Consider the following 12032-nt stretch of genomic DNA (forward strand, 5'->3'; position numbering starts at 1 on the left):
GTATAAAATTAATGGATTCACTAAAATAGGAAGAGTTTGGAAAATATATGGAAAAAAAATTCTTGAAGGCCTTAATGGATGTTGAAAACTAGTAATTAAAAAAAAAAAGGCCAGAAATAGAATAACATTTTAACATTATCTTGTCAGTGCACTAATAAAGGTTTCAGAGTTTCCCTTTCTTTTGTAGTTATTTCCCAATAGCTTATTCTCATTATTAGATTTTTGCTGTTGATTTTGCACCATTATTTTTATGGGTCAGAAATTAGTTTTAAAATAATTCCTAATATTGCTGATCACTTATGATTACACAAGAGGTCTTCCTTCTAAAACATCGAAAATATCATTTAAACTATACTCAAGGCATCTAAGAAATTCTTGTAGTTCTCTATTTAAATAGCCAGTTGTGTTACATCCTACCCATGTATCAAATACATTATATCCAATTCCAAAACCATCTGGCACCACTGGCCCAAATCCACCAAGATGAACTGCAGGACTGTGTAACGTACTAGTTGAAAGGATAATATGGTTTAGTTTTTGGTAGGCTGAGTCAAGAAAAAGTTCAGGCATAGGATCACCTCTGGACACTGAAAGATGTTTTAATGCAAATAAATGGCGATCAAATCCTCTACCTAAATAAAACAAAAAGGTGCAAAGTATGTTAAGAATACGGAAAATATGTAGGTTATTTATTAAAGTGCAACATTATAAAACTTTCCTGTAGCTAAGAATAAATGTTGGTAAGCTCCAACATTTTAATCGATTAAATATTTACTGTTCATCCTGTAGCTATAATAATCAAGAGGCATTATCTTACATTAAAGATTGACAATCTTATATTTTCTGCTTGTATGTAAGCCAATTATTTAGGCATCTAAGTAGGAAATTAAGAGCCTAACTTTAGCCACCCATTTTTGAAAATGTTGGCACTTCATAGGACTCATAATGTAAGCATAAATTTCTCTTAATAATTAATCAATTCCCTTATTACCTCACCTTCCCTTCTACCCCCCAAAATGAAATTGCTTCGTTAATCTGACTCTTTCCCAAAACCAACAGATTAAAACAAACTGTGAAATTTCCAGGCCAGCCTTTTATGCATTTAATTTGGTATTCTTCTGGCACTCACAGTGGGAGTCAGGAGAGGGTACAGGGAGAATAAGGGTATACCGGAATAGCTCCCTGTGTGCACACTATTTCAGAAAAAAAGTTACGTTGTACTGGATCAATTACTCAATTTTGGAAGCACACTAAGGTAATTATTCTGGAATAAAATAATTTTAAATAATTTTATTATGCAACAGCTATTCCAGTCAATTTCCCAGCACAGACAAGTCCTAAGAAAAGGGGAGGAAGAACAGAATAGAGAGGTGAGGCTCCTACTGAGAGTGATCAAGGAAAGGACATCAGGTAAACTTATTCCACTTAAAATCCTAAAATCAAAATAAAGAATTCTAAGGATTAAGCGCTCTTCCAGTTGCCTATTTTGTCACATCACCACTAGTATTCAATTAATTACTATTTAAAGATTTAAGATACACTGGAGTGTGAAAGGCATTAGATATAAAACACGTAATTCTATTCTTTTACTTGAAACCTAAGTAAATATTCAGAAGTTTCCCATATTGCCTTCTCTTGGTTACTGGAACATCTTACATGCTCAAAGGCTGTATTTACTTCATACTTAAAGCGAACAAAATGATGGGCAACATACATCCAGCTGTATTACTCATTATACAGAGCTATGATGCTTTACAAACACATACATGTGAAAAGTTGATGTCCCAATGAGCTTGCAACTTAAAAAAGAATGAACATGTAATGATTTACTTAATATACTTTTCATATCCAAATAGAGATGAATCAGCTCAATGCACCTCAGCTTTTATTACACCCAACATTTTGTTTCCCCTTATCTTTTTTATGTTGACCATTCCTTTTTCCAGCTTTGTTCCTCCTTCCCTTCTATTATGTACTTCCCCTAGCCCTCCCCTTCTCTTATTTTTGCCTTTCCCGTGTTACTGCACTTCATTGTGTTATATGTGAGCAGAATAGAACTGACTTTAATTCTGATCTTTGCCTGGATGGAACACAAGACAGGAATTCTTAAAGGTGATCTGCAAGGCAGCTATGGGGAAAAAATTGGGGTGGTACCAGTTCTTGACTTCATTATGAAGTATACAGAAGGCCTGAAAAGATGCCGGGAGGAGTGCGGGGGGTGAGATCCAAAAAAAGCATGAGCAGGGGTTGTGTGTGCGTTTGGGGTGTCAGACTGGTTTGTTTGTTTTTTTACTTTACAAATTCAGGTATTAGGTATTATCTACCCTGGAATATTTGATGGCAACTAAATTGTCATAAGAGAAAAGGGACTGAACTATGGGTAACTGAAAAGACATTTAGTCAATCTTTAAAACTTTTTGGTTTTGTTAACACTTATTTAAATTCAATGCCTAATAAGTAGTTTTGACAAAAGAAAGTGCTTTTGTTAATGATTCAACAACCCAACAACAATTAAGATGCAAGATCTAAAAATATATGTCATCCAGGACCCTCCAACAAATCAGAGTTGACACTGATATTTCTAAGCTAAAAAAACAAGCAAAACCCATGTATAAACAATGCCATGGTTTCAGACAACCTTTATAAATCATAAGGAAGTAAAAAGGGCAGAAGGTCAATTTTAAAAAAACCCTTTGCAGGTTTAAAATGAGTATATAACAACAGGATTTGGGATCTTAACATACCTCTCTAAAGAGGACTTCAGGTGTCACAACACCTAGAAAAAATATTACTAACATTTGAAAGATCACAATGACATGGAACTAACCTAATGCAGCTTCCAGTTGCAACCGTCTGTGATATTTTGAACATTCATCAATCATATTTCTCAGTTCTGCTACACTGTGTTTGCTTCGTTCTTCAACAAATGCATGTGAACATTGTTTTGTTAGTATAGATGTGGGTCGAATAGTTTCCGTGCGCCCATGTTTAAAAGCAGCAGTGCTACATGCTTCGTAAGAAGAAATAATTTTTCCAAACTGTCGATAAGCAGTAATCTGACATGCAAGTTGAAAAACAGCATCTGGACTCAGCTTTTGTTTCACTAAAAATTCTTTTCCAAACTTTCTGAATTCAAACATTCTCACAGATAGTTTCTCATTTGTTTCTTTAAATTTCATACGTGCAGCATTTATAGCAGATTGGATTGAATCATTCAATTTAAACTCCAGTCTCTCACACCTGGTAGCACTTAATGCAGGAGGACTAGAATGTGGTACAATAGCTGGATGTCTAGTACTATTTCTATATACTTCATTAACAAAACGAAGGACTGCAACTCCATCTCCCCAAGAATGCTCAAAATTTACCCCTGCAGTGCCATCACTAGTGATAATCAGACTAAAGGATTTGTCAAACCAACGATTAAAACCATGTCCATGAAGCATACAATGTGACAGCTCAGTATCATTCTTTGGGGAAATATTGTCTAAGCATAGGCAAAAGACTGCACTATCAATTTTTTGTAAGTTGTCTTCATTGCCGGCTTCGAGAAGCTGTTGTCTTACTGCTGCCCAAGTATTCCTGTCTTCAGTGGTGAGGTAACAAAGGGGAAACTCAGGCAAGCGATCTGCATCTTGTAAAATATAAATTAACTGAGCCTGGATTTCAGACGGATGCAGAATATTACCAATAGGATCCAAAACATCAAAAACATAAAAATGTCCATTTCTCATCACCAACAAATGTCTTCCCCATTCATCAGTAAACAGTTCATCTTTGTTTAATTTAGGAATTCTGGAACTGTTGAAGAGACGCTTATATTGTGACATATCTAAGGGATAGGCGTTTACCATATAAGCTCCATACCAAGACACAGAGGTTGGAAGAAGGCGGATAAAGTTTTTGAAGAGCCTACTTTGGCTCCATTTTGGATTGACATAATAGATATCTGGCCGTAAAAACTCATTCTTTAGAGAGTTAAGAAATTTTATTGATGATACTACCAGATTTGTTGCCCTCAGTACCTGACTGTTGTATGCTTCTTTTGGATCAGGATTTAAAGAAATAAAAGGGTTGAAGTTTAAAACAACAGGGTCTCTGGCACAGAGATACATATCAAACCAGGGATCTACAAAAAAAATAAAATCGAAAATTAAGTTAATAAAATCAATTTTATTATTTTGATGTACAAACGTATTTTTATAGACACATAATTTGTATACAGCATCTCATTATTTTACTAAATTATTTGTTTCAAATGAGTACACAGACATTTATGAACGTAATCTAAAAAGAGTATAAAGCACTCAAACTATAGATACGTACTGAGTTTTTGAAAAGATAACCAATTTATCTTTTCTATTTTCAATTTCCACTTCAGATCTGAAAAGGACACGCTTTCATTGCAGTGCATAGGGATTAAGGGGTAAATTCATCCACTGGATAGCTCCACTGAAGTAAACAGCATTAAACCCAGAATTAATTTGGCCTGAGGCATAAAACTCCCAATCAGTTGGTTCTTCAATACCAAAGTAACTGGTGTCCAAGAAATATCTATGATAGGTAAACACAAGCTGTACATCTCATTTCCCACACAAACTATACTGAATAGCAGTTTTGAATGTAGACTAGGAGTAAGGACCCAAATATTCTGTTCCCTTCCCAGCAATACCACTGATTTGTTTTTTTGACATAGGGCATGTTAGTAAATTTGTTAGTGCTTCTGGTTTACCTATCAGTAAAATGAACATAACAGTTATCTATTTCATAAGAGTGTTTTGAAGCGTAATGTATTAATATTTATAAAATACTTGTAGAGCCTTATGTGAAAGCAACTATATAAGCACAAAACATTGTAAAAAAAAAAGAAATATAAACATTTGGTTTTGCTTTTCACTGCTTCTTTATAATGCATGAAAATTGTTTCAATTCCCTCCCTGTCCACTCCTCAAAATAACCATTTCATTCTGCTTCCTTTTTATATTTAAAATTTCATATCCTTACTTCCCACTCTTTGTTGGAAGTTCCTGGCTACAACTTCAGAGGACCCGAATAGTGATGTCACACAAGACTTTAACCCAAATTGCATTTCTCCCTACCACCGTTTGAGAAGTCAAGATGGATGATAAAGTTTAGGACTCTCTGACAAAGAGAAGGGAGTGAAGACATAATATCCCTGACATTTCAAAAGTAAACAACAAGCAAAAATACCCCAAACAAACCTATTATTTGGGAAAAAGTCTGAAGCAGTCTTTACACATTATAAAGAGACAGTAAAGAATAAAAACAAAATAGTATATTTATGCTTTACAGTTTACCTCTATGTAATATTCAATATTTTACTCCTAAATGTTCATATGTCAGAGCATCGTAATGACTTGGAGCCTTATCTAGGTCTCCCTTTGCGTTCCGTGTGAGTAACTAATTTAGGGAAAAGGGTTAGAAACCAGTTGTCTGATTAAAAGGACTGAGAGAGTGATTCTGGGAGGACTTATTGTTGTTCCTTTTCCCAGGACCTGGGAGAGCAAATGCCTACTATCAGGAGATGAAGGCAAGAGCTAGGAAATACCAAATTCAAACTAAAATGTTTTAAATTAACAAGACAAGTTGAGGTTTTGCTTCTAAAGCCAAATCAAAACCAAATCAGAAGGAATAGTCTGTAAGACTCACACTTGATGTTAGTTGATTTCAATGGAAATGCACAGCAATTGCCATGCAGATCCATCAGAAAAAGTAACCCAAGTACTTTAATAGTAAGTTTCAAAAGAGGTTAATGATTCCAATAGACAACTGAATGTCAGAACTTTAAAAATAATAATAAAATAGAAAACAAACCTGATATATAACTTGTATGCTTATTCTTTTTATCGAATTCAACAAGATCTCGGTGTAACTTCCTGCCCACTCCTTTTCCAAACTCCCTAGCAATTCTTTCAGTATTTCTATAGTATTGAAAACAGTTTATTATTATAATATAGGTTCTTTAAGAGTAACTTTTAATTATAGTATTTCATAAAAATACTGTTCCTTTTTGTATAATAAAAAAATTTAGTCAAACTTTATTGTGTAGCTCATTATGTAATGAGACTGTAAAGGCTTTAGGACAGGAACTGTCTTTTTGTATGGGTTTGTACTGTACCTAGCAATGTGGCCCAGATTCTTGTTTGGGGCCCTGAGGTGCTGCCACAATACAAGTAATTATTGCTCTATTTCAATGCCAACACAGAAATTACACTGGGGACTAACACTGTCCCTTTTTAAAGTACAGATTAGGGCACCTAATTCCACCGGTCCATGAACCACATCTTCAATTGGTTGATTCAATTAAGTAACTATACTCCCAATTCTGCAACTAATTCCATATAAGCAGACCACTGTGTTCCCACAGAACTCTACTCAAGTCATCGAGCTGCATGTGTGTGTTTCTTTTCACAAAGAAAAATGAGAACTGTTCCTCTGTCCACTATGACTTGACAAAGTACCTAGTACTTGTTGGAGAAATTCTGAGTATTTTGACTTTTGATTAAGTTGTATTTTGGAAAGGAGCTTCTGTTAACATACTTTATAGTTGAATTAGGATATAAAAATTAAAAGTTGCTGCCTAAAAACATAAGTAAACTCTTGCTTCTTCCTGAACTAAATCAAGTGATAGGAAGAGTTACCTAATTTTCTATTCAGGATTCTGGCATATTTTGTGTTCTCAGCTTTGTTTGTAGAATTAATTGATTCAAGAATGTCATCAGAAAACGCTAATCCTGCAAACTGTTCTTGACTTCAACCTCTACCTGCACTGCACAACTTGCAGGATTGGGGCCTACCTTTGTTCAAAAGCAGAAGAGTAGATAGGATATACAGTAGGATGGGTCTAATTATCCCAAGAGCACAAATTTCATGAGGTATAAAGAGATATCCCTACCTACTTGATTCACAAGTCACAGCACAAGAGATGTGGTCCTTGCACCTACTTGTAGAATAATTTCTATAAAGCAAGGGGACATGGGAAAACCCTTGCTGAGCTTGACCCTCCTGTAGAAGGTTAAAAATAGATTAAGAACTCTTTCTTCAAGATATGTAGGGTTCCAAACTAAGGCTCTAATCCTACAGACATTTAAGAACACAAGTTCCAATTGTCAAGCCAAACTTTATCCTCAGTTGCACTTGTGACACTTCAAAGGACTGATGGCAAAATACATAGATGGAACCTTATTAATGGTCATGACCCAGAAAAAAACAAAACAGCTCGCTTTAAGATTTAGTAAGAATCTGTAGGGCTGGCATTTAAAAATAGCTTTTTATTTGAAAAGTGAGCAAATCTAATCTGGAGTCATTGAGAGCCAATAAATATGGAACCACAAAATGCCCCCCCATCCCCCCCCCCCACACTTTTTTTTTAAACAAAGTGACTTTTGAATATAGAAGCAAACTTCAAAGAAAAATATTTTAATGAAATATTGTGAAAATAACAGTAATGCTGTGCTTGGAATTTGTATGCCAAGTTTTAAAATGAGTGTGAATTCTAATAGCCTATTTACAATCCAGGCTTCATTTAAATGCCTCCTACTCCGTGTCATTTTTCATACCTGTACTGATCATCATCCAGTAGAGGTTTCTGAGCAGCCAAATATCTCTTCATACTATCCTCCAATTTTGGAAGAGGTAATCTAGAAGTGCAGAATTTTAACACAAAACTATTAAATAAGTTCAAAATATATTTATTACTAATATGGGGAGAGCAACAAGAACATTAAAATCCATGAAAAAAATGTGTTGCGGTGCATCCATGAATTACGTTATGTGACTAATCAAAGTCTCTTGAATGGGAGGTGAATGCTGTACTGACAGCAAACCTGGGGGAATCGGGGAAGTAGTGGGAATCTGGAAAAGAGAAGTAAAAGAACGGAGACAGAAACTGAAAGGAGAGTGGAGACATAAGTTAAGGCATAGATTCCCCCATCCAAGAGATGGATTTATGTATTGTATACATAATTTTTTTAAATGATGAGGCTGTAATCCCAAATAATTCTGTGGCTACAAAACGTATTTGAGATTTGTGCTGAAATCACCAATTATTCAGTTAGTATGTTTTTCTTCTGTTTATACTGCATGACTTGGGCTCCTAGATTCTACAATAATACACACAATAATAAAATTATAACTGTAGCCCTGAACAAATGCATTTTTATAAAAAAGCAAGAATTACATTTTAAACCAAAAGCCTTTATACTTGTTCCTGGAGAGAACATCCCATTTTGTGAACTGTTAACCAATACTAATTTCATTTTGTTAACCACTACATAGTTTACTTATCTGGGTACAATCTCCAATATCTATACTATATTTTTACTTCATTGCATGACTGGTATTTGTGTATAGATAATTACATTTTGTAATAATGAGACCTTGCCACCGTGCTGGGGCTGGGTCAAGGGGAGCCCCATGCAGGGGGATAGAGTCCTGGATTATTTTAATCTGGTCTTGCAGGCAATAGGAGCATCCTTGACCTGTTATGATTCTCTGGTTACGTTTTTGGGCCCACTGACCTAACATACAACATCTGCAGAGTGAAATGCCACAGAGCTCCATTGCATATGGTATTTGCAGAAACCCTCTCTTTGGCCTCCTCACAAACCACAAGGGGACTTGCTCAATAGTGTACAAAGTTTCAAGGTCTCATTATTGCAAAATGTAATTACCTATTCACAAGCACCGGTCATGAAATGAAGTAAAAATATAGTATAGGTGGCCCTTGCCACTCCCCTTTACCCCCCACAATGAGGTAGGGGGGAGTGGAAGGGACCACCTATACATGAGACTGGTGGGTGGACTGGTGGGTGGCCCACCATTCCAATTGGGCAGGCTGGGACTCCCACTTCCCTGGAGCACAACATTATCCCTTCTGGGAGGCTGGGGTTTGTCCTGGAGCACTCTGACTGTGCCTATACCCAGTTCTCTGTCCAAAGTCCCCTTCTGACGGCATCGTAGCAGAGTCACAATGAGGTGGTATCAGTAAAGGCCTCCACACACTGATTCTTTTGTTGGGATAGTGTTAGCAGGACCTCCCTGCCCAAAGTAGCATGTTTCACAGTTAGCTCCCTATTTAGGTGAATGGGGCAGTTCTTCAATCTCACAGTTAGGCTCTCTTAAAAGCAAGAGAGAATGCATCAAATAGGCATCTCTCAAGTAGTTACACAGTTTGTGTTTTCAAGATTTTCTTTACGAGGGCTGAAAACAATTTTTTGTTTTATTAAAGCTGATATTCTGATACCATCACATAAATCAAAGAGCCAAATCTCTAGGCATGGGTGTACCGTGCATATGCCTTAAACTTAAGCTGGTCCTACTTGCTTGCAGGCTACAGGAGTGGCCAGTATGGTTGTAGTAGTGTTCCTGGTTTATTTACTCTTTTTGGTTACTAATCATTAAAACATGGTGAACACAACTACCTACAAAGCGGGCACGGGGCTTGTCCTACTTAAGGAACTGTTCCTTCGCCAACTTTGATAACATTTAAAAATTGAAAAAAATCACTCTTAAACATGCACAGTAGGCATCTAAGCTTTCAGCAATGCCTAATAAAACTCTGCCCCCTGTGTAGCATCACAGAACAAGGAGACCTACACATTCTGACCTGACTACGGCATTATTGGGGGGGGGCGGGGATAAAGGGGAACAAGTAAGTACTGGTCCCATAATGTTAGTCTCTTGGTAATTTTGGTTACATTCCACACTAGTCAGCAAATTCTTTTTTTAAGAAAAGGTTATATTTTTCAGTTGAAAGAGAATCAGGTCAGTGAAAAGGAAATACTATTTTACACAATATATCCCAGGGTATATCTATACTGCAATTAAACATCCATGACTGGCCCATGTCAGCCGACTCAGGCTTGTGGGGCTTGGGCTAAGGGGCTGTTTAATTGCAGTATAGATGCTTGGGCGTGGGCTCCAGTATGAGCGTCTACACCGCAATTAAACAGCCCCTTAGCCCGGGTCAGCTGACACATGTCAGCTGTGGGTTTTTTAACTGTAGTGTAGACATACCCATAGAGGCCAACACCTCAGTAAAGACTGAAAAACTACTGCATTTATATGGATGAGTAAAACAAATAAATAGGTGTTTTGTTTTTTAAAAATAATGGATGTAAACTCTCAAGCACCAAGGCATTGACAACCACTAAATCGAACTGGGAAGGGGGCTATTCCTAATGGGAAGATTATTTCTTAACTATCTATGGAGGGAAGTCATTTTTTGAAATATTTTGTACTAGCCACAGTCAAACAGAATATTAGACTAGATAGCCAATCCATTGGTCTGATCCAGCATGGAAGTTTCTATGTTTTCCAATGGGGAAGATATGCATGTGCTAAGGCCTTTAGCTCTGCTCTTACTCAACTCTTCTGAGACAGGTTGTGGGACGGAGGGAGACGTAATCTCCTTTTACACAGCCATCCCACTCAGTTTTCTGTCTCTGCTCTGGGACTCTCATCACCTTTGTAGGGAGCAAATGCATTCAGTGGGGAAAAAAAAAAGGAGTACTAGTGGCACCTTAGAGACTAACCAATTTACTTGAGCATAAGCTTTCGTGAGCTACAGCTCACTTAATCAGATGCATTCAGTGGAAAATACAGTGAGGACACAGTTGGCAACAGGCTTTGTTGCAAGGATAGGTTCCTGGGTTAGTGGCTCTGTTGTGTGGTGTGTGGTTGCTGGTGAGTGTTTGCTTCAGGTTGGGGGGCTGTCTGTAGGCAAGGACTGGCCTGTAGGTTTCTCCCCCCCCGCTGGTAATAGCTCATCTTAAGTGATCACTCTCCTTACAGCGTGTGTGATAACACCCATTTTTTCATGTTCTGTGTGTATATAAATCTCCTCACTGTATTTTCCACTGAATGCATCCGATGAAGTGAGCTGTAGCTCACGAAAGCTTATGTTCAAATAAATTGGTTAGTCTCTAAGGTGCCACAAGTACTCCTTTTCTTTTTGCGAATACAGAGTAACACGGCTGCTACTCTGAAACCTGTCATTATTCAGTGGGGAGTTGCTCTAAACAAAGGCTGACAGTAAAGTAGGCAAACAACAGCCCTTCCAGGGAAGAAGCAAATTCTGAATGACCAGGGAGGCAGTGAGTAGGGAAGGGCTCCATGTCTAGGGTGCAACGTGAACACTTCTGCAGCTCCAGGGCAAGTACAAGCTTGCACTCCAGGGCAGTCTCAGAGCATAGGTGCTCTTGCCAAGTGTTTGCAAGTGGACCTTAGGATGGCCTGTGCTGACGCCAGCTCCAGCCCATGCACTGGCTCTCTAGAGCAGGGGTTCCCTACCTTTTTCTTTCTGAAGCGCCACCAACATGCTATAAAAACTTCACAGCCCACCTGTGCCACAATAATGGATTTTCTGCATATAAAAGCCAGCCCGAGTGTGATGGGGTAGCAGCCAGGGCAATTGCCTGCGGCCCCGTGCCACAGGGTCCCCTTGACGTTACAGTGTTCAGGCTATGGCTTCAGCACCAGACTGCAGGACTCAGATCCCTGGGCCCCAGACAGTGTAATGCTAGCCCTGCTTGGTGGATCTCCCCTGCTCACGGCCCCCTAGGGGGCCCTGGACCCCTGGCTGAGAACTCTGCTGTAGAGTGGGGTGGGGGGGCGGGTGAAGAAGTGCGGGGAGCCTCAGGGGCAGCATCAGAGCGGGGGGGGCGGTCCAGAGTCTGCCCGAGAGTTCGCTGCTGCCTCTTCCCCCATTTCGGGCGTCCAGGGTCCGGGCTCCCCGCCGTGCCCCGGGGCAGCACCTGGGCAGGCTGTCCTGGAAGTGCATGGTGGGGATCGTGCTCCTGTGCACGAAGTGATGGTCCGTGTCCAGCTCCGAGATGATGCTCTCGGTCAGCCCCACGGTCCGCCAGTACCCGCGGCGCCCAACAGGCCCCGGCCGCCTCAGCAGGACGCCGCCGCCGCACGCGGGCCGGGCACGGAGCATGTTTCGCTACAAACCCGGGGCCCGGCTCAACACCCCAGCGGCAGGAACCGAGCAGCCGTTAACATCAACA

At 39.0% G+C, this 12032-nt stretch overlaps 1 protein-coding gene across 1 annotated transcript; it reads right to left on the reverse strand.

Annotated features, from left to right (window-relative positions):
* Positions 1-303: 303 nt before the first annotated feature.
* On the reverse strand, positions 304-11962 carry LOC141987497 (carnitine O-palmitoyltransferase 2, mitochondrial-like). Its single transcript, XM_074952873.1, has 5 exons — positions 11778-11962; positions 7581-7661; positions 5836-5942; positions 2828-4129; positions 304-632 (listed from the first exon to the last, which is right to left on the reverse strand). The coding sequence occupies exons 1-5, from the start codon at positions 11960-11962 to the stop codon at positions 304-306; spliced, it is 2004 nt and encodes a 667-aa protein (XP_074808974.1).
* Positions 11963-12032: the final 70 nt, after the last annotated feature.

The sequence above is a fragment of the Natator depressus genome, chromosome 5 (genome assembly GCF_965152275.1).
Source record: "Natator depressus isolate rNatDep1 chromosome 5, rNatDep2.hap1, whole genome shotgun sequence".
NCBI classification, from domain to species: Eukaryota; Metazoa; Chordata; order Testudines; family Cheloniidae; genus Natator; species Natator depressus.

Coding starts and splice junctions, on each gene's coding strand:
- LOC141987497 (XM_074952873.1), bottom strand. CDS start 11,962: ATGCTCCGTGCCCGGCCCGCGTGCGGCGGCGGCGTCCTGCTGAGGCGG. Junction 5,943..7,580: donor CTGGATGATGATCAGTACAG/GTATGAAAAATG, acceptor TCAATACTATAG/AAATACTGAAAGAATTGCTA. Junction 633..2,827: donor GCAACTGGAAGCTGCATTAG/GTTAGTTCCATG, acceptor TGTTTTATTTAG/GTAGAGGATTTGATCGCCAT.